This window comes from Tiliqua scincoides, chromosome 2 (assembly GCF_035046505.1).
Source record: "Tiliqua scincoides isolate rTilSci1 chromosome 2, rTilSci1.hap2, whole genome shotgun sequence".
Classification (NCBI taxonomy): Eukaryota; Metazoa; Chordata; class Lepidosauria; order Squamata; family Scincidae; genus Tiliqua; species Tiliqua scincoides.
Window position 1 is genome coordinate 109000000 of NC_089822.1, and position 22907 is coordinate 109022906.

The following is a 22907-nucleotide window of genomic DNA, read 5'->3' on the forward strand; positions in this document are numbered from 1 at the left end:
CACAGCTTAAGGCTCCATCAGCCGAAAGATACCTGAGCATACTCTTACTGTATGTTCTCAGACACAAATGAAACATTCACAGAAAGAATGAGACCGACCCCTCTTTGAAAGGATGCAAATCAAGGATATTTGCATTGCTTCCTTATTTCCTGATCCTGCCAGCCAGGGAACAAGACCTATGCAAAGCCTCATCTGACCACCACCCCCATTACAGGTGTGGTACAAACTCTGCAGCCTTGGACATGACCTTGAGGCTAGCAGTTGTGCATTTAGGCCAAGTCAGTTCATGCACAAACGGGAGATAACAGAGAGGAGATGAGGGGACATGCAGAGGGCATAAAGACAGGCTAGATGGGCCTCACCTGCACCACCCGGACAAGACTCTCAGGGTACTTTTCAAAGACAGCTGAGAAGGCTTCCACTGGCAGACGCAGCACTGTAGAGTCCTCAGCCGCCCGTGCAGACACCGTTCGGTATGGCCGCTGGTGACCCTGACAGAAAGCCATCCAGAAGAAGTAAAGTAAGTGTCTACAGAGGCCTTGGCTCACTAGTTCCCAACCTGTGGTCTGTGAGACCCTAAGAAGTGGTTCGCGAGGTCTCAGGGAAAAAAAATCACCTTTGATCAGTTCCAGTGTCTTGCTGAGTGAGCAGTCTTCACCAAAGAGGGTGAAGACCACCTGCAGCCACAACTACTTAAGTGTCAGCTGTGGTTGTGGGCGGTCCATTCTCTGTCTGATAGTCTGTAGGGGAGTGCTTGGGAGACAGACCATCAGAGAAGACGGAGGCCAGTTCATCCACAGCCGCATGTGGTCTACCATGATTCCAATTTTTGTCTCAGTGGACCAAGGGCTCCTAAAGGTTGGGAACTACTGCCTTGGCTCCTAGATACCCAGTCAAAATGCGGTCCTGGGGTGGGGAATGGTCACAGTCACCCAACAAACAAATTCCCAGAGCTCTTGGGGTGCAGCCCTCATTCAGACCAGCCCACACAACCCCAAACCGAAGGGTGATGGAACCTTCCTAGGCAAACAGCCCCTTCATTGTTGTCAGAAGCCAGCCACTCTAGCGCCTTTAGATCCGTTTGTTGTATGGTGTTGGTGTTGATGGCAGTGGTTTGGTGGAACTAACCCGAGGACGAGCCCCCCCCCTTACCATTGGCTCACATGGTAAGGCAGTAATAGAGTAAATAGAAAAAAGCTGGAGAAAGGGAAGAGGGACCATTACCAGCCATGGTCTTAGGTCTGTGTGGAACAGAATCCTACCGTGATGACGTCCAAGATGCTGAGAAGACTGTGCACGCTGTCCCCTGGGAACACCTCCTTCACAAGGGTCTCTTTCCCATCCTGAATGGCACACACATTCATGTTTGTGAATGGCCAGCCAAAGATCAGAGCCAGCCCAAGGTGCCCAAAAGGAGGCACCCTCTCCATCTGAACTTTTCAGTACAGGATACAATGCACCAATGATGTCTCCAGTGCAAGTTCCATTGAAACAAACAGGAGCCACCAACAACCAGTACCCTGGTCCATCTCTGCTTATGGCAGAGGCTCTTGCTGGAAGGAGTGCCAGGAATGCAACTCTCACCCAGTGGAATGCATGGCAGCGGAAACTTCCCCACTAAGCGTTCCCCCTCACCTGTTCAGACAGGAAAAGTTCCAGCTTTCCGTCTTGAACCACATAGATACTGGTATCAGGCTGGCCTGGGCGGAAGACATACTCGCCCTGCTGGCACTGCTGGAAGGACATGTGCTTGCACAGCTCCAAGAACAAGGGCTTCTCAAAGTGGCCCAGCACCCTGCAAAGGAATGAAAGAGCATAATCACCACAGCATTCCTCATCAAGCTCTACTGTGCTTGCTATCAGGATGTCCTCGGGGAGGGACTTTCCCCTGTGTTCCCCTGTTGGTTCTGTAAGAACAGCAGCAGAAGCACCAGCTGCTCCCACACTCACCGCACGTTCTTCAGCATGTAGAGCACCTCAGAAGGAAGGTGAGAGTTGGCCACATCAAATTCTGTGAGATCAGCCTCCAAGACAGAGGGGGGCGGCTCTTTCAGCTGCAGGGTTGGCAGCTCCTTCTTGATCCGCAGGATCCTGAGCACAGGGAGACAAGGGTGAAGGCCTTTGCTGCAGGAAAGCCAATCACCCCCAGCTTCCACTTGCAAAGAAGAAGAGAGGTCCAAGAGGTGACATAAGCCATCTTTCTCCCTCTTTCTCCTCCAAGTAAGCAAGCAACCAAGACAGCAATCTGCTCTCTATGCTTGGCTTGGCTCTGTGGGAATGCACCATTAAGAGCACGATGACAGACAATTCTCCAAAAGACAACACTGATCTTTAGCTCCCTGAAGGCAACATCCAGCTGAACCCACTTGAACAGACCCCCATTTCATCTCCAACTGTTAGGCTCTCTTGACAGGCGCATCCACAGGTCTGCTACTGCTAGTTCTTGGTAAGCAATGTTAAGGTATACAATGCACCCTTTCTCTTTTTCAAACCAAGCTTATGTCCCCCAATATTGTGGAGACTGTAACTGCAGAGTAGGAAGGAAGGCAGAGGAAAGTTCAAATAATTGCCATGTGTATGTGTGTGTGTGTGCGCGCGCGTACACACACTCTATTTGGGGCTGAAGATTATACACAAAGATTGTGTAATTGTATGTAATTGACTGTCTATTAGCAAGAAACAGGGAAATCAAGTTCCCCAGTGAACTGAGAATTGGGCATGAGTCAATGCATGTTAAAATGAAGGAAGCCAGGTTAATCATTACAAAATGATTCCCAGGCAGCAGATCACATTATTTCCTTCCTTAGATGTGTTTGGACATGCTAGGGATGGGATAGGCAAAACAGCAGCTTGCCTTACACCCAGGAGTTGGATTAGGTGACCTCAGGCATGCTGCTAATGGAGGGATTGGGGTTTCAGTACCCTTTATCGCACCCACATTCATAGCCCCAGACTCTTGCTCCCGACTCCCACTTTGCCAAAATATGTGCCTCAATATGCCCAAACCAAACCCTCCCCCCCCAGTCATCTGCTCACTTTTTGGCAATATTCAGCATCTTGAGCTTCTTCTTCATGCGTGGCCGAGAAGCAGAGGAAATGGTGGTGTCTACCAGGGAGGACGTGGACTGAGACACCTTGCAGAAAAAGAGATGTGGTTGGTGGAAGAAGGCCCATGAAGGAATTCCACCCCTGGATACTGGCCTGCTGGAATTTTTCTTCTGAAGGCCTCTTCTTATGAACACACTGAGGTGTGTTGCGGGAATTATTGCTTTCTCATTGCTCCTCTCCCCCCCAGTTCAAAAACTGTTCTTCTCTTTGATATACAACTCAGTACTCAAATGACACAAATCCTACATGCACACTCTCTGCCTCTCCAGGGGACTTTCCTGAGCAGGCAGAAAGGCCAGAGCAAGTTTGCCCCATTCAGACTCCATGGATCCACAGAATCCATCCATTGAGAGCCTGTGCCATATATGGTTGGATCAATTCGTCTCCAAGGAGCTCCAGCAGATCCTTTGCCCCAGGCCCCCAATGGCCCTCCCATTACCTTGCGCATAATTTTACGCCCATAAAACAACACTTTGTCCCGCTTGCGAAATCGATACTTGGGTTGCTCCTGGGGCTGAATCTCTGGAGGGAAAGGAGAAAGAAGCTGACAAAACCAGGAGTGCAGTGGGCAGGCCCGACCCTGCTTCAGGCAGAGGCTCCTCTCCCTGCCCACTCCTTATGGCCAAAAGGAACTTACTCTGAAGGCGGAGCCGGCGGATCAGAACCAGGATCAAGGCAGCAACAAGCAGCACTGAGAGCCCAACTCCTATCACGATACCCAGTATCTGTGGGAAAGAGGTAGAGTCCATCTGTTGTGCAGCCTGCAGGAGATACTTCAGGCGCTCCGGTTCTAGCTACCCACCCACTTTCCTAGAGGAGACATTCCAGGCAGCCTCCTCCTACTGTGCAAAGATGCAGCACTTCTACCATTCTGGGCATATTGTGGCCAAAAACGGGAAGAAGAGGAGGATCAGCCAGACCTGCAAGAAACCCTTTGAACTTAGATGGGCTAAAGCAGGTCGTACGACAACAGGTTTCCACGTTTGGCTTGTTCTTTGGTTGGAGGTCAAAAGACACCATGTGCATCTCCCCTTGACAGTGACAAGAAGGTATAAAGACAATAAACAATAGGCATAGATAATACTGACCTATCGTTGACTCCATAAGGCAACTCCATATGTTTGTAGGAGCTGCAACCAGACAGCAATCATTTGCACAAGACTGGAGAGGAGGGGAGGGGAGGATGGTGGTCAGGAAAGCTGGAATGCAGAGGCTCAACTATCATATTGGCCAAGGGGAAGAGGATTGGGGCCTACTGATATTTTTTAGATTTCCCAAATGGCCTATGAATGGTACACAACAGGCAGTAATCCAACCCCTACCCAAATCCATGTGCCAGGACGGGGGTGCTTGGGGTACTTGGGTGCTCAAAGCAAGCAGTAAACTCTGTGCAAACTCTCACAGTTTTAGAGTAAACTCTCTAAAAATATGACTCAAGGCCTGGTCAGTCATGGGCAAGCCTGTAAGGGACAACTGAGAAGAACTTTGAGCTCAAGTTCAAGCAGCAGAAGTGGACACATGGAGTGATGGCAGCCCTCCCCAGAAGAAGAGCTTGGGAGCTTCAAACTGGAGTGAGCTGAAGCCCTGGAGATAATGACAACTTGCATCTAACAACCAGAATGGGATTGGTTTAGGGAGCCACACAGATAGAGAGCTCACCAGACTCAGCCCTGTGTGCTGCCTTTGATTTTAAAATACCACTCACACACACACCAGTACCGCCATCATGTTAACGGTCTTTCTTGTACTGTAGTCTCTTTTAGTACTTGGCTTTTAATTTTTGTTCATTTGTTCTAGGATTGCGTTTTAATATTATTGTTAGCTGTTGGAGGTTCCAAGAGACAGGAAAGCCATGATACAAATATTTTAAATAACTGTAATATAACTGGGCAGTGACTTGTTTCCTATCAAATACCTTTTGCTGGAGAAATTTTGTTTGCTTTTGGAGAGACAAATGTCCAGTGCTTGTCATGCCTACTAAATTACTACTCTATGCAAGTGCTGCAGGGAGAAGGCACAAGGACCCTCCTCTGGCCCAAGAAAAGACAGTGCCTAGAATATATAATGAATCCATACATTTCCAGGGCTTTGGTATGCAGGGCTTACATGGTTTGCAGGGCTTTCAACAACCTGCCAACAGTAGGAAACCAGGAAGTGTCAGCGGCAGCAATATTTGAAAATCTGAGGCTGAACTTGAGAGTACTTGCTGCACACACACCAGTTTAAAAGGAAACTCAAGTGTGATAAGCAGGAGCTATGGAACTCCTGGGCAGACTGTGCCTTGCAATACCATGTACAGTGCCAATCCCTGCATACACCCACCCAGTTAAGGTGAGTGAAGCCCTGAGTTCATTTTCCAAATGACCAAGGAACCAGACATATATTTCTGGCATTCCACAGTCCACATCTCAACAGAGAGTTCCCTCTAGCGTTCTGCACTCATGCAAAAGCAGCATCTCCCCTTGCCAGCAGTACCAGTGCAAAGCATCCATCTTAGCTTTCCAAGAGGCAAGCAATTGTTCCCCACTGCTATGTCATGGGTGTGAGCACCCACTGTATCTCTGCTCAAGCCAGGCCTGCTGACACTTTCTCCCTCCGCCTCACCATGCTTGTCTGGAGCTGATCCTCCACAAAGACCTTGATGCTGGGCAGCACAGCTGTCAGGGTGGCATTCTAAAGTGGAAGAGAATGGAGCAGGCATTGAAGGATGGGAGCAGAGCCAGGGCACTCAGAAACAAAAGGATGCCAAGGGAAGGGTGGGAGTGAGGGAGGGAGGTTAGGCTGGTGTTTTGGATTTTTTTTTTTTAATAATAGTGCAGCAGTATCTAGGCCATATTGTACCATACACTACACTATGTTTACGTCAACCATCTCTAAGCTGCCATTCAGTTCATGCATAACATTTTCTTCTGTTAACAACCAAGCCATAGAAACTAGTGGAAACTTATACAAAAAAAAGGACAGCCAGCCAATTGTTTTCAGAAATGTGATGAAAGCACAGAGCAAGGGGTGAGAGTGGGGAGACAGTCAAGCAATGGTTAATAGTGAGGGAGCACTACAATACAAACACTAACACACAAACACACTCACACACATAGGCAAGGTTTTCCCCTTCACAAGTGCAAGGGGTGTGTGTGCATTGAGTCTTACCTCCTGTCCCAGCCAAGCCCTGGCTCATCAGCAAGCTAGGTTAGGTGAAGCAAGGGTGCCCTCCAAGATGCAATGCCAGGCTGGGTACAATCAGTTGACCCTGGACCCTATAAAATTTGTGTCTCCAAGCCAGGCAGCAGTCAGAGTAACTTGGGATAGTGACACAGAACCCCTGCTTGAGTGCCTCACCTCGTATGTAGTCTGGCCCTATCTTGTCTGCACCTCACTTCTCCACACCCCATAAGAACATAAGAACAGCCCCACTGGATCAGACCATAGGCCCATCTAGTCCAGCTTCCTGTATCTCACAGCAGCCCACCAAATGCCCCAGGGAGCACACAAGACTGTAAGAGACCTGCATCCTGGTGCCCTCCCTTGCATCTGGCTTTCTGACATAGCCCATTTCTAAAATCAGGAGGTTGCACATACACATCATGGCTTGTGCATACACATAATGTGCAACCTCCTGATTTTAGAAATGGGCTATGCTAATACCCCAACTGGACCCCACTGTGGCCTGTCCCAGTACATAGCAAAGGCATGGCAGAAGTTTTCCCCATAGGAGGAAGAGATAAGAGAAGCAGGATGTGAATGCATGTGTTCAGCTAGATGGTTATCAGGCCTCAGCTGAAATCAGACAGGCAATTCTGTATAGTTCAGTCTCCAGATGCTCAGTCTCTCAAGTTCTGGGTAAGGCAGCCCTTGGGGTCCAGCACAGCTAATGGAGATCCAGCAGGAGAGGGACAGAAAGAGAGGCAGGTGGTTGGGTTCCTAAAAGCAGCACTTGGGGGGCTGGGGGTGAGGCAAGGAAAGGCATCCATGAGGCTATTTGGGTTGCTCAGACTGAGGAACAAAGCCTGAAGAAACAGTTATATAGCCCCAGTCAGGCTTCTTTTGGCTCTCCAGGTCACCTGGTCTTTCTTAACTGAAGAAATGCAGTATCCTTTTCTTGCCATTATCTAGGTCGCACTGCAGCACAGCAAAGATACCAGCCTGAGAGCCACCTGGGCCTGGTTGCTAAAGGCCCTGGGTTGACACTACCTCCCTGTCAGTATCCACATCAATAAAGCAGGACAGTGCTGAGTGAACAGAAGAAAGGCCCTACCTCTTGCTCCTCCTCTTGTGGCTCTGATTCACTCTGCCCCATGACGGCTATTAACTTCGTTTCCAAGCCCAGCCCATTAAGGCCCCTGCAGACAAGAGAGAGTTTTTTTTAAAACACGTATAGCATTTCTACATTGAGGAGAGAGTTTTGTCACCTCCAGTGTTGACAGGCATAGCGTATCTACACTGAGAAGGGATTCACAATGCGCATAATTTACTTTTGTGGGATCTACCACATACCTTGCTGAAGCATACTGAAATATTCATTTCAAAAGCATTTGTTTCTTTGGGGAACTGCATCCAGGGTTTCCCACCCTTGGACTAGCCAGTAGCAGAAGTGAGAGTGCAGAACCTTGGCCCACAACTGGCTAGAGCAGCTTTGAGCCAAGGCTTGAGGAAACTGGGAGTGCTGGCCAGCAAGCACCACCACGACCTAATTCCCCAAGTGAAGGGGATGACAGCCCTGGAAGAATAACCCAGGTGTCTCATGAGAGGTTGAGAAAATGTGTGGGACTTCAGCAGCATTGAGGCCATGGGGAGACGGGACCCATGAGGGAGTAAAGATAATTTTTCTTGCCACTTCCAAATATGGGGAGAGAAGAAAGGTCCAGACTGGCATGGAAGAGTGACTTCTAGAAACAGAACCCCTTTTCCTATTCTAGCCAGACAACTGTTGAAAAAAAAAATTATCATACATCATCTTACACCCTTTACACGAGCAAAGTTGTCAGATTCAGTTCAAGTAATGCGGTCAGAGCTGTACCACATTGCATTCTTATGGGGTGGTGGTGGGTGGGGAATTAAATACAAAGCAGTGACCTGTATACACAGTGAGGAAAGAGGCCCTCCGTCTGAGAAAGGAGGTTGGGCATCTCCACAAAGCCACATTCTTGCAATAGCCTCCATAAGCAATCCCATTCTTCTCAGGCAGGGGCAAGGAGAAGATTGATTGCAATCGGCTGGCAGGGAAGTGGTAGACCATCAAGCATTTGTGGCTCAGGAGCCCCAGGAAGTCTTCTGCTCACATTCTCTGACTTAACAGCTTTCAGCATGTCTGGGCACACCCCCTTCCTTTGATATCTGCCACAGGCGCTTCCTCCCTCTCAAGCGCAGGGGGAGGCCATGATGCTTGTGGTGTGTGCAAGCCAATGTTGCATAAATTTGGAAGGGGGAAATGGTGGTGGGCAGGAGCAGTTCTGGGCAATGGGGCTGTGACCCAAAATAACTGTGACCAGGACAACTGCTGGTGAAGCATTCACTGCTAAAGCGGCAGTGCTGATTTCTCAGTGTTTGCTCCTTCAGCTTTCCCTGGGCCAGCACAGTTCACGCTGCTTCTGATCTGACCAATGGTAGTACATCAATAGTAGTAGGACTCCCACTGCAGCATAGCCAGTTATATGGTGGGCCTGGTGAGAGTAAACTCAGAAGTAATGGACACATGACATGCATACACACGCCCTTTCTGCTCTGTGCTAACTGCCCTAATCTCAAAGTATGGAGTGGACAGGTGGGCATGAGTATGTCCATTTTTCCTCCTCTGCTCAACTTTTCCCCTTCCCATCTGTCTGTCCACCCCAATTGCCTTTTTGAACATGTATAAGTATGGGCAAGAAAGAGAGAGTGTGTGCTTGTCTTATGACTTCTCTATCTGTGCTGTAATCTCAGTTGGTCCTTTGCATTGGGTTGTGCTTCCATGCTCTGCCATGGATTCACTGGCTTGATTAGGCAAGTACTTTCTCCGTCTCAGTAAAGTGAGCCAACATTTACACACACACAGTTATGCGCAAGACTTGATCTGTAGTTTGTGGCTTGGTTGGGCTTGGCTTTTCTGCTTTGCATGTATACGAATTCTGTGCAATGGATTATCTGAAAGCCTTTATGATTAGTCTCAGCCTCAATATTACCTATCTGTAATATGGGCAAATGTTTTCTAGAATGTAAAGTGCTTGATTTCTTAATAATATGTTTGGTATGTGTGCATGCATGCGTGCGTGCGTGCGTGCGTGCGTGAGAGAGAGAGAGAGAGAGAGAGATACACACATCGCCTGATGTGCAGTCTGCAGTTGAGCTCACCAGTTCTCTATTCTGAATGCACTTTAACTGTTTTGTGACACAGTTGTGGTCTGGACTGCACTGATCTCGTATCATATAGGGTCTCATATCACATGGGGATAGATATTGCTTGGTGGCAGGGAGTTTGTAAGAACAAGTAATACAGTACACTTGCACAGTCTAGAGTACTGGTTCTTAACTTTTTTTGGGTCACAGATTCCTTGGAGGAACTGATGAAAGCTATGAACCCCTCCCCTCAGAAACTGCGCACACATACAAAATACTTTTTGCACCCAGTTCACAGACCTCCTGTATGGAATCCAGGTTAACAAACTGTAGTCTAGATCAGGGGTCTCCAAACGTTTTGGCCAGAGGGCCACATGAAATATCTGTCGCAATGCTGAGGGCCGGAAAAAAAATGCAAATATAAAATTTAAATAAATAAATTAGAGATGGAACTTAGATGAATGAATAAATGAATGAGTGGGCTCATTCACTCAGCCTCTCTGGCCCTCAGAACACTCTCCAGATACAATCAGAGTACAGCTCTGGTCATGTACAGTCGAGTGGGCCAGAGGCTTTCAGGGGACAAGAGGCTGGCCATGGGCCAGATAGAGGCTTGCTGCGAGCCGCACCTGGCCCCTGGGCCAGGGTTTGGAGACCCCTGCTCTAGATGAACAAAGCACTTCTCTGATTCACGTAACCCAGCTCCCTGAGCAGAGCTGTGACTGGTTCCTACCCCTGAGTAGGAATACTGAGATTGGCTCTGTTTGTTGTGCCCCAAGAGCTCTATTAAAAAAAATCAAATACACAAAAGAAAGAAAAGTAGGTTCTGAAAGACTGAGGTCTGCTCAGGTTTGAAAAACCCCCAACCCAGATAAGATCAGCTATTTCCATGCTTAAGTAGAAACTTCCAAGCAGGTGCAGGCCATGAGCAAGAGAACAGGCTCATTCTATCCACTTGGTGGTGGTGGTGGGAATCTCACAAAACACAACATACCCAGGCACTAAGACAATATTAGATAGTCAGGATTGGGTTGCAAAATGAGGAGCAACACCTTGATTGCTGAACTGGGGAAATGTGATGGAGACATACCCTTCCTCATCCCTTGGCTGGGCACACAGGGCCCTTGCTACCCCACCGGGTCTCTACTCTAGGAACATGGTGACACAGACATCCCCCATCCCCCACTTGTGGTATGGGTGCAAACACAAGAAAAAATAATGATATTGCGCAAGGCTGCTTATCTACAGGGGAACATGCTAGTAAGTTCCATCGGCTAAAACTTGTGAATCTGCAAAAAGAATATGACCCACTGTAGGTTCTGTTCTGAGAGCTGGGGCCTCAAACTTGCATTTACAGTCCACCCTTGGGTCTTTTACCTAGTCAGCAAGTCAGCTTCCACAAGTCACACACTGGGTTTTGTGTGTGTGTGTGTGTGTGGGGGGGGGTTCTCAGTGCAAGAATACCATGAGTCATACCATCCTTCCTGCAACAGTGACAAAAGCCTGGGCTGCAATGGTGGCGGCAACTGCCTCACAGGGGTTGCAACATTCACTTCCAAGGGACACAGAAACTTCCTTAATCACTGAGGGTCAATCTCAGGCAGAAAGACAACAGACAGTAGCAGCTTATTTCTACAAGCCTGGAGCAGCAAAAAGAGCAAAAAAAAAAAAAAAAAAAAAGCAGAGTTGCCAAACCAAACTGCAAAAGGCAAGACAACCAGAAATCAAAAGACGCAGCTCCATAGTTGGGGTGCTAAGCAAGGATTTCACAAATCATCCAACATTCACCAAGTCTGTCCAAGTCACAAATACGAAACATCAGTACAAGGCATCACCATATGGGAGACAGTGAACTTCTGTAGTGAAAGAACCATCCACAATCCTTCATCAAGCCCGAGGAAACAAGTCAAATCGGTTTATAAATTGAAACGCCTTAATCTTCCCTTAATGTGCTTCTCAGGACCTGTTTGCTTCATGCATGGAGAGTAAAACAAGCATGGTACCATCAGATCAGTTTTTAAATGTACTGCTTATGGCCATATCTACATGGAAATAGAGTACAAATGTAACTGAACACTACTGCAACTAGTGCCATTTTGTCAGAGACTCACACTGTGCACAGTTATCACAAGCTTTATACAGTAACCAGAAGGAAACAGGAATATACCAATGGCATATAACTGGTGTAGTTATCTCCTTTTGGACAGCGACACACATATCTATGCTAACTGGAGAGCAGAAAAGTTGCTTCCCCAACTTCTCAGATTCTAGAAAGCACGTACACACATGTTCTGTGGTTAGCACAGAGATACAATCATGAAGTGAACTGAGGGAGAATGGCACCTGCTGCCACACTCTCTGAATTCTCAAACAGGAACCACAAGGAAATTTTGGAGCACTGGAAGGAGCACTTTGTTAACTGTTACAAAGCCGACGTTAAAACAGGCAGCTCTTCTGGCACTATTCTTATCTCAGATCAGGGGACAAACACACTGAGGGCACAATCCTAACCCCTTATGTCAGTGCTTTCCAGCACCAGCATAGCGGTGCCAATGGGACATGTGCTGCCTTCTGCAGTTGGGTGTCACTCACGAAGTCCTCCTCAAAGTAAGGGAATGTTTGTTCTCTTATCTCAGAGCTGCATTGCCCTTATGTCAGTGCTGGAAAGCACTGACATAAGGGGTTAGGATTGTGCCCTAAGAGACGAAGCATGGCCCAAAACATCCATGAGATGCTTAAAGACATAGCTGTGGGAATGCTGATGGGCTGCAGAATACAGGTAGTGCCCTTGTTTGGGTTAAGCAGCTTTGCAAAACCCATTTATTTCAGTAGGGCTTGCAAGGGAGTCAGTAGGTCCCATGCCTGATTAATAATTGAATACTCATTGTGGAAAACAATGAAGCTAGAACACCAAAATGATGGAGAATTGGTGAGGATTAATGAAGTGCAGCAAGCAAGTTAATGGCTGGCTTGGCAGATAATCAGGCCAAGCAGAAGCTAAAAGGTTCTGGGAAAGAGGCATACAGTCCCCCTTATCTTCCTTTTATCTGAAATGGATCAGGATAGAGCTGTTCAAACAAGCTGGTCTGAAGGCAAAAGTCCACTGAAGCAGACACTGAGAAGCAATCAAGTTTTTTTTGTTTCATTTTCTATGTCAACCCATTGACTACCAATTATAGCAGAATCTGGTCTTTCCAAGGATTTCATACTAATCTAGCAAAGAGCCACAATACCCACAGGTTCCACTGCGGCCATAGCTTTGCCCTCTCCCACAGTGGTGCCGCTAGGGGGAGTGTGGGGGGTGCAGCCCGCTCTAGATAACATGCACTGGGGGAGGTGGTGGGGTGACATGCACTGGGGGGAGTGAAATTGCTAAAATTGCAGTATGTAGGAATAATACCATCATGTTGTGTCATTTGATGTGGGATTTACAGTAGAATGCAATGAAAAAAACCAGAGTGAAATATCTCCATTCTATCAAAAGTTATTGCCAAAAAACCAGAAAATAAAAATGCAACTGTCTTATGTAACTAAAAAGTACATTTCAACTCAAAATGGACGAATGAGACTGAATGTTCGATCACCTAATGAAATCCTATTATGACACAGCATGAAACCAATAAGATGTTAGTAAGGTGACACACAGGGGGGCACCATTAGTGACCAAAATCGTGGTTTTTAGGACTAATACCATCATGTTCTATACCAGGGGTGCCCAAACCCTAGCCCTGGGGCCACTTGTGGCCCTCGAGGACTCCCAATCCGGCCCTTAGGGAGAGGAGACCCCAGTCTCCAATGAGCCTCTGGCCCTCCCGAGACTTACTAGAGCCAGCACTGGCCTGATGCAACTGCTCTCAGCGTAATGGCCAACTGTTTGACCTCTTGCATGAGCTGTGGGATGAGGGCTCCCTTTTGCTTGTTGTTTCATGTCTGGGATACAGCAGCAGCAGTGAAGGAAAGGCTGGTCTTGCTTTGTGCAAGGCCTTTTACAGGCCTTGAGCTATTGCGAGACCTTCATTCATATAAGTTCCATCTCTAATATATTCATTTATGTAAATTTATTCAAATTTGAAATGTAAATTAATTCTTTGCTTTCCCGGCTCCCGACAGCGTCAGAGAGATGATGTGGCCCTCCTGCCAAAAAGTTTGGACAGCCCTGTTCTATACCATTTGATGAGTAATTTCCAGCAGAATGCAGTGAAATAAACCACTTTGAAATATCTCTATTCTTTCAAAAGGTATGGCCAAAAAACCAGCAGGGGCAGAGCAATCACCATGCCCACCACCCAGGTTGTTGCCCCGCTCAACGTATAGGAGGTCTATCATGGGGGATGACACGCTGGCCTCCTGCACCAGGTGACACAAACCCTAGCGACGCCACTGCTCTCCCATGTTCCTCTGACCCTGGGCTGCCAAGTTCCCACAGTAGGGTGCTGCAGGGACAGAGAATGGGAACAGGAAAAGGTAAATCTCAGGAACTGTTTACACAGTTCAGGGAGTTGTCAGCCCAGGAGTGCTCCAGGGTATTGCAGCCAGATCTCTTTTCATCATCAGTTGTAAACTCCTATCACAAAGAACGAGCAAACCTACTATTACTGCAGAGCTAATTTATCTTGGGATTAAAAGATCCTGTTCAGCCTTCCAGTGTGTAAGTAAGCTCTTGAATATGTACGTTTAGCCCAGGAAAATAGGGCGTTTTTACTCTATTATTATTAAAAAATATTTATATACTGCTTTTTAACAAAAGTAATTCACAAAGTGATTTATATAGTACAATAATTCATTACCTTGTGTTGCAACATGCAGTAAGCATTCTTAGGCTGCAATCCTATATACACTTACCTAGGAGTAAGTCCCACTGAGCTCAATGGAGCCAAGTAGACATACACAGTATTGGACTGTTAGTATTCCAGTCCTGTATGGTTTTTTAAACTACTAAGAAGTTGTATGTGGCCCAGTTGAACTAAGTTCCCCTCATACAACCATGTACTAGAACCAGGATCAGGTCACAATGCTCGCTTTTGCAAAAAAGCAAAAGGGATCCCCAAGACCCTCTGGTAAGGACACTGCAATCACTGCAGAGGTAAATTCCAGCTTATCAGACAACATCTGCTGATTGGAGGAACCTGAGAGAACCAACCTTGGGCAAAAGCTGGTGAACTACAATCTGTGTGTATTTGCCAACTTTTAAAAATCCCAAATAGGCAAATTCAAGTTCCTTTCCCAGGGCTTCACAGGCAGTTCTTGAAGCTCACACTGAGGGTGACCAAGTTCTGGTTTGTTCTTTCATATTTTAAAATCTGCCCTGTCATCCATAGTTCCTTTTTTTCAGTTCATCTTGAAACATGCAAAGGAGCCCTGAGCCTCAGAAAGGATCATTCCTTTTGCCCAAAGTTTTTTGGGCAAGGCAAGATTTGGGATCAATAGATGCACAAACTTTGTTTGCCAAGTCCCCGTTTTTTGCCCTCCTTTCCATGGTGAAGAGGTAGCCTCTATCTGCTGCTGAATGGTACTGCTGGACAACAGTACTTGAGAGCCAGCAATGAAGAGACCCTAGGGAGGCTGGCATCACATCCTGGGACCCATCTCACCTAGCAAAAGTCACTCTCCCTCAGTTCATATTAACTGCACGTTAATTTCTTTCACATGTGGAAGCTTCATGAAGGTGAAAGGATTCCTGGGAAGGTTGTTCCAATCCCATGCCACTCCTAATATTTAAAATTCTGCCTTATAGTGCAAGTGTACTGTTGTACATAACATAGCAGTGGATTGAGAAATCAACATTTGGAGAATTGCAACTTTATTTTGTTTTAAAACAAAAGAGTCCAAGTTTCTAGCCATCACATTGGTAGGCTTCAATATGTGTGCATGTGTGTAGCACTGACAGACTGCCATCCTATCCACATTTTCCCGGGAGTAAGCTCCACTAACCAGACTTCTAAATAGACATGTTTGGGCTCAAAATCAGCAAAGTTAGAAGATGTTGCAGCAATGGGGCTTCAATGTCCTTGCACCTTTGTAGGACTAGTGAAAGAGAATTCATTTTGTAAAATAAACAGATACAGATTGAGTATACCTAATCACAAAATCTGAAATACTCCAAAAATCTGAAACTTTTTGGCACTGACATTACACCACAATAGTAGACATGTAATCGTCACAGAAAGTGAAAATTTGTGTTTCATGCACAAAATTAAGTAAAATATACGATAAAATTACCCTTAGGCTATGTGTATAAAGTGTATGTGAAACAAATGAAATTTCATGTTTAGACTTGGGTCCCTTCCCCAAGATATTTCATTATGTATATGCAAATATTCAAAAATCTGAAACACTTCTGGTCCCAAGCATTTTGGATAATGGATACTCAACTTGTATGTCTGTTTATACAAATATTTCAAATGCTCCCACATTTATCAGTCCTGCCAGACAATGATCCAGCATTTATCCAAGGTCTCAGGAGCAGCTCAAACAGGGTTCTCAGAAATTAGCAGAGCAAACACCCCCAGCTACCTGGACAAAGAAACACAATTTAAATGTTGGCTGTCATATTTTACTACCAGGGAAGACCAATTGTCCCTATTCATCTCATCACAGCATCCCACTCAAGTTTGCTAGTGTTTCCCTTCTGTCTTTTTACAGGACTATGAACTCCTCATTTCTTTTGCCATGTAAACTGCTCTGAATTATTATTTTTTTTGCTCAAAAGTGGCATATAAATATTCTGAATAAAAAATCACCACAACCCAATAAGCAGTTAAGAGCTCCAAACAGAATCTCTAGATTTCTAAAAAATAATTCGTCTAGTTTTTGTTGGTGCAGAAAGAAACCTGAAAATGTCTAGGACAGTGTTTCTCAAACTGTGGGCCGGAACCCACTAGGTAGGTCATGAGCCAATTTCAGGTGGGTCCCCATTCATTTCAGTATTTTATTTTTAATCTATTAGACTACCATGGCATATGAACGCATTTAGGGAAATGTTACAGACCTGTACTTTTAGCAAGCTACTAGGTGTATTCTTTGTGTATTCTTTGTGTACTTTTAGCAAGCTACTAGGTGTATTCTCATATTTCTGTGTACATTCAATGGGACTTACTCTTGGGTAAGTGTGGGTAGGATTGCAGTTTAGGATTGTTAAAAATTTTCCTGCTTAATGTCACTTCTGTGGGTTCTGACAGATTCTCATTCTAAAAAGTGGGTCCCGGTGCTAAATGTGTGAAAACCACTGGTTTAGAATTGTAGGGACAGTCTTTGTTGATTGCTTATATATTTAAAGGTATCATATATAAAGATTTGAAGAAAAAAAAAGAATGTGGGAGCAGCTTCTGCTTGATGCATAGGGGCATGGTCTCTAGGTGCCAAGGAGGTGGATTTTCTGTTCATATAGCATAGGTGCCATTCCCTGCCCTTCTATGTTTATGCAACAAGTTCAGGTGAGCAACATCATCCTGAAGGGGCACTGAAAACAACTGGCAGGGACCTCTTGGGCGTTCCCCCATAAAGTTTGTTTCCCAGCCCCTTGGTTCGCTACATCATCCTTTTCATGCAAATCCAGTTGATGTTTCTAATATTTTCTAAAACAAGACAGTAGCTAGACAAAAATCTCTCATCTCAGTACCTGCCACATCCCATCCTACTTCTGGGTCACCCCTTTCATTACAGTCTACTTGGATGTCATTGCAAGCATCCAGCTTGATCCTTTTTGCCACAGTAAAAGCCAATTCCTGTTAAAGATAATACTCTTTGATTATAAACAAATGACCTTGAGGTTGGTTGGACAGAAGCATAGTGTTGCTGGAATAGTTCCAGGTTGCTAGACAACCCAGGCTGCCCAGCATACCTGTCCCTGTGTTGTTTATTCCCCTTGGTGCAAAGGCCCCTGGGGCCTCATTGCCACCTCCCCATTGGATGGCACCCAGCCAACTGTGCCAGCAGGCTAGGATTGGTCAGCCAGACCCCTCCTCCAGGCACTTAATAGGGGCCAAGAACAACAGCTTTGACCCTTAGCTATTCAGTCACACCAAAGTGTCCCAATTACCTTGACTCCCACCCTGTTCTTGCCCCACTCAGAGTTCAAGCCGCTACGTGTCTACTCAGAAGTAAGTCCCATTATAGTCAACAGGGCTTACTCTCAAATAAGTATGGATAGGATTGGGTGCTCAGTCTACCTTTTCCTTGCCTTCTCCTCCACCCTAGTTTAATTCAGTGAGCTTCTAGAAGGGCTGCCTGAGGATGTGTCAAACTACCCACAGGCTCCTCCTGGTTGGCACACCCTCTTCTCAAGCCACCCCTGGCCATCTCCACTACTGTACTCCTCATGAAGCCCTTGCTTCTCTCTCCTCCTTCCTTCCCCTGAAGTCCAGAAGGGAGGGGAGAGGCCACCTTTGCAGCTGAAGCCTAGGAGCTGGTTGGGTTGCCTTGAGCCCCACCCAGCACTTCTAGCCTCCACTACACTCCTGGATGGTCCCAAGGATGCTTCAGAAGCATACCCAAGCCTGGAAGAGAAGCAGAAGAAGTAGCTCTCCATTTGAAGCAGGCACTTATCAGCCCAAGAGGGCAAAAGGAGCAGAAGGGCCAGGACTCCAAAAGGGGGGGCATCTCTCATGTTGCACCTAAAGGCACAAGCTACACCTCCTCAAATGGCTCCCAATTCTCTATATCAGGGATTGTGCCTCCCTTACCTCCACTTCCATTCCAACTTCTAGGGTTTATTTTCTAGCCCACTTGTCATTCCCTTTCTCTCCCTGCAATTAAGACCATCCTGCAAACTGAGGAGCATTCTGCACATGCTCAGAGGCACTCTCCTCACAGGTCACTCCCTCTGCAATGAAGACATTGCGCACTGAGGAGCCTTCTGCACATGCTCAGAGACACTCCCTCCACTTGTCATTCCCTCTGCAGTGAAGACATTGCACACTGAGGAGCCTTCTGCACATGCTCAGAGGCACTCCCTCCACTTGTCATTCCCTCTGCAGAGAAGACATTGCGCACTGAGGAGCCTTCTGCACATGCTCAGAGGCACTCCCTCCACTTGTCATTCCCTCTGCAGTGAAGACATTGCACACTGAGGAGCCTTCTGCACATGCTCAGAGGCACTCCTCACATGTCACTCCCTCTGCAATGAAGAATCCTGTAAACTGAGGGACATTCTGCACATGCTCAGAGGCACTCCCTCCACTTGTCATTCCCTCTGCATTGAAGACATTGCACACTGAGGAGCATTCTGCACATGCTCAGAAGCACTCCCCTCACTTGCCCTGCAGTTTCACCCGCTGAAGAGTGGCCGTTGACGGCGGGCGCTCTGATCCCTCCCCAGGGCCGTCCTGCCGCCCCGTCAGACTCACCCGCCGCCGCCACAGGCGCTCTCCCCGTCCTCCTCCGCGGCCCTTTTAACCCCATGCCGCTCTCTGCCTCGGCTCGGCTCGGCTCCGAAGGCGACGTCATCGAGCCGCGTCACCAGGTTCCCGGAGGGGCACAGAGGCAGGGCTGCTCCGCGGAGACCGGCTGGACGGCGGCCAGCCCCCTTCGGCCGCCGGGGCCGCCTCCTCCAGCGGCGCTTCCGCAGAGAGCTCGGCTGCCGCCAGGCTCCCCCTTCCTCGCCTCGTCCCAGGGACCAGCTTCGGGGAGAAGAGTGCTTCTGGGCATGTGCAGAGCGCACGCCACTCGCCGTCGAAGAGTCCAGCCGCTTCCAAGATGGCTGCCTCCAGTGGAAGGGGGCAGATCCTGCGGCACCTTCCAGCGCCTCCTGCCTGGGTGCCGTCCTGAGTCCCTTCACTCTTCCACCTGAGCTGTTCTGCAGCTGCCGCCAAGGACACTCGGGCCACAATCCCGGCCACACTTACCTGGGGGCAAGCTCCATTGGCTTTAATGGGACTTCCTTCTGAGTAGACATGCCCAGGAGTGGGCTCTCAGGCTGCAGTCCTGTACACACTTACCTGGGAGCAAGCCCCATTGGCTTTAATGGGACTTCCTTCTGAGTAGACATGCCCAGGAGTGGGTTCTCAGGCTGCAATCCTGTACACACTTACCTGGGAGCAAGCCCCATTGACTAATGGGACTTCCTTCTGAGTAGACATGCCCAGGAGTGGGCTCTCAGCCTGTCACATTAGACAGGCAGGGAAAATGGTTGAACAGGGCACTACAGCCCACCCTCCTCATCCTCAATAAAGCTGTTGCCTCAAGCGTTGTCAACTGTCCCAACTAAGGGATAGCCAACCTACCCCACCCCACCAGTTTTTTGGGCACTGCCACTTTCCCTGCCTCTGGGTTTGAGGACTAAAACAGAAAAGCTGCATCCACATCCCTGGACTCCTGGAAGTGTTTCAGAAGAGGTGGGGGGAGGGGGGAGGTACTGCTCCCACAGGGTCATTTGCCTGTAGGGGTAGCCAAGCTGACCAGCATTAAAATCTCCTGCAGATTTTGCTCTCACCCTTCCAGTGGCCCAAAGTGCAGCATCCAGTATAATTCTTAAGATTTCTACAGAGCTTTCCAAGCATGCCAAGTGCTCCACCTGTGTTATCTTAGTGTAATCCTTACAACCCTGTAAGGTATTATTATTATTATTATTCAGCTGGGAGCTGAAGCAAAGAAGGAGCGGCTTGCCCTTACCCAAGGCCACAGGGCGAGTTCATGGCAAAGGTGAGATTCAAAGCAGGGAAGTTCTGATTTGCAGCTCAGTCTCCTGCCCATTGCACACCATACAACTCCCCTAATGCCATGACAACCATTGTTTGCTTTTGCCAAAAGTCACAAAGTCAGGGACACCACCTGGCCTTGTACTCCATGATTTCATCTGTAGAGTAAAAATAGTAGATTTTGATTCCTCCTAAATACTATGTAACCTAAATAATTGCCTTTGTTTGCAATTAAATTTTTAACAAATGTAACTACTGTATTTGTCTAATCATGTACTCACCAGGCATTAGTGAGCCCCTGACTTTCCAGTGTGTCTCACAGGCTGCTGTGGCAGGGATCCGGGTGCTCCACCTTTCTAATGAGGGGGAGACACAGAGAGTGGATAAGGTTGTGCTGGGTCACGTCTATCAAGCAATTCCCCCCACTGAGGAAGGGTGCATTGGAACACACCAGCCAAGATTCCCACCGACCGCTTTGAGAATTCCTGGCAGTTTACCTACTGGACAGTCCCTGGGAGAAGACTTGGCAGCCAGTCCAGCAGAAAAAAGGGAGAACTGCAACTATAGGGCTGAGCCTGACCGACCACACCAAGGAACCCTTGGGGCTGGGCCACACTAGGGGAGTGTGTGTTGCGATGGCACCTGCTCGGGGATAGTACCCTAGAGAGGGTTGAAATGAGACTTTGGAGCCACCCTGACTCTTCTGGTCCTGGTCCAGCTCCAGTAAGGGACCAAAGGCAGGAAATATTAACAATAGCAGCAGCCTCTCTCACTGTGTGAAACTCTCAATGTGTTATGAATTGTACAGACTCAAGGCAGTTCATGTAGGCAGGATATACTAAACTCATTTCAAATTTTTACAATAATTGTTCTATGAACACTTGTAGAATCCTTCTGCAATCCCAGATGGAATCTTTCAGGGCTTGGGCATCATATCTGGCATCTAGGTATGCCTTCCGAGTTTCCAGCAGAAGCAGCTTCAGGTCGGTTATTCTTTTCTTGGAAGCTGAATTTCCATGCTCCTCCACATTCCTGCTGCATCACAGTCTGTCACCTTGTCACAGTTACCTGGTTCTGTCCTCTCACGACAGCTTTAATTCTGGTCTCCCATCCAATTTTCAACTTTAGCATTCTTCAGGCAGCCTTCAGCTGAACCACCAGACCACACCTCCTGCCCCCCATTTCACATATGGCCAGATGGGGCATGATAAGAAGACTGCCTGTATATGGAATGCAATCTGGCATGGGGAGCGAAGGGGTTGGGGCAAGGCGCAGTATTCATCCACCCCCTTTAGTGGCAAAAGTATGAGTGGGAGCTCATTGGTCCAATGCACTCTGACTCTAGCAGTGCAGTATTGATGGTTCAAATGCACTTACTGCCAGCAGCACTCCCCATGGGACACTATGTGTCAACTGCTTGCATTAACATACCCAACAACAATATGTGGTACTTGGGGTGGATCCACAGAATGGAACGCCTACAGATGATGAAGAAACACCTATTATCACTTTTTCTTAGGACTTGATGTGCCAGAATTCCTGAGGCTTCTGCATGAGGCAACAGTGGAGAGGGCCACCCCAGTTCTAGCAGGGGAAGAAGAGGGCCCCAGCCAAGGCTGCTCCCACAGATCCCCAGCAGGGGTACCCTGTCAGCCCTGACATGAGGGTGGACAGCCAACCTGGAGTTTCATGACCTACAATTAGCCTTTCTGCTGGATCCTATCCTCCAGAGCAGTGGTTTTCAACTTTTCATTTATTCATTTACAAATTTATACCCCGCTTTATCTCTCTAACAGGCATTCAAAGCAGACGTTTTTCATCTCATGGCAGGTACACTGATAAGGTGCTAAAATTGTTGAGAGACACCATCATTTTTTGACAATTGACAAGACACACCACACTGCTGATGCGGGGCTCACATCCCCCAATGGCCCTACTAATGACCCTCCCCCAAACTCCCACAGTACACCTGCAGATCATCTGGGCACACCATGTGCCATTGCACACTGATTTGAAAATCACTGCTCCTATTTTTCCAGACCCTTCACAGTACAAAAAGGTACCTTCAGCATTGAATTGGATACTGTCCTCACCCAATGCTATGAAGGGAGTGAAAGTCTTGTACCTAAGCAGGAAGTTCAAACTTGCAGAGCACAAATTGGAAAAAGAAGCCCTAGCTGTCAAATGGGCCAAGCCTGCCTTCCAATGCTACTTTAATAACAACTTCCATCTTAGTGACCTCCAATGAGGGGGCGGACCACAATGATTGCATCCTCAGAGGGTATCTTTCTCTTCTTCCTTACAGTTAAACAGTGGAACACCGAAGAAGTGGTTGGTTAGCAACCTTCAGTCTCGAAAGACTATGGTATAAGCCTACAGCACCCGGTATTCCCAGGCAGTCTCCCATCCAAGTACTAACCAGGCCTGACCCTGCTTAGCTTCCGAGATCAGACGAGATTGGGCATGTGCAGAGCTCAATGCTGTCTACTTGTCCCATACAGACCAAAAGCTCAGAGGCTGGACAACCAAAACTTCAAGGGTGGGGGAAATGTATCCGATTATACAATCACCAGGGATCAGAGAGTGCCCTGCTTCTCAGGTGCTCCTGATGGTGAAGCACAATGGTATCTTACAGGCCAGAACAACCCCCACAACTCAGCTGATGCCACAATATGTGGCCTGATGAAGATTCCTGCATAGCCTTACAAGGTGAAGCTGTGAGGTTAGAAAGTCGTGGATTGGGTGGAAGCCTAGTGGCCTAGGACAAGACTGCAGTGCACCTTCCCAACATAACCAAGGAGAAAAGAGACAAGCCTTTCGCAGAGTCTGTTCAATGCCAGAGACATGAAAGAA

At 47.5% G+C, this 22907-nt stretch overlaps 1 protein-coding gene across 6 annotated transcripts in view; it reads right to left on the bottom strand.

Annotated features, from left to right (window-relative positions):
- The window catches only part of PNPLA6 (patatin like phospholipase domain containing 6), a 54157-nt gene extending 35260 nt beyond the window's left edge, over nt 1–18897 (bottom strand). For 5 of the 6 annotated variants that reach the window (XM_066618546.1, XM_066618547.1, XM_066618544.1 and 2 more), the window contains exons 1-10: nt 18765–18897; nt 7364–7448; nt 5713–5781; nt 3746–3833; nt 3548–3630; nt 3037–3134; nt 1951–2091; nt 1636–1795; nt 1263–1343; nt 363–491 (exon numbers count right to left, since the gene is read on the bottom strand). In XM_066618546.1, the coding sequence (XP_066474643.1) occupies nt 363–491; nt 1263–1343; nt 1636–1795; nt 1951–2091; nt 3037–3134; nt 3548–3630; nt 3746–3833; nt 5713–5781; nt 7364–7405 (891 nt within the window). In that variant the 5' untranslated portion in view covers nt 7406–7448; nt 18765–18897. The remainder of the gene's footprint in view (nt 1–362; nt 492–1262; nt 1344–1635; nt 1796–1950; nt 2092–3036; nt 3135–3547; nt 3631–3745; nt 3834–5712; nt 5782–7363; nt 7449–18764) is intronic. The other variant, XM_066618543.1, reaches the window with a different exon arrangement.
- Between the last annotated feature and the right edge of the window lie 4010 nt (nt 18898–22907).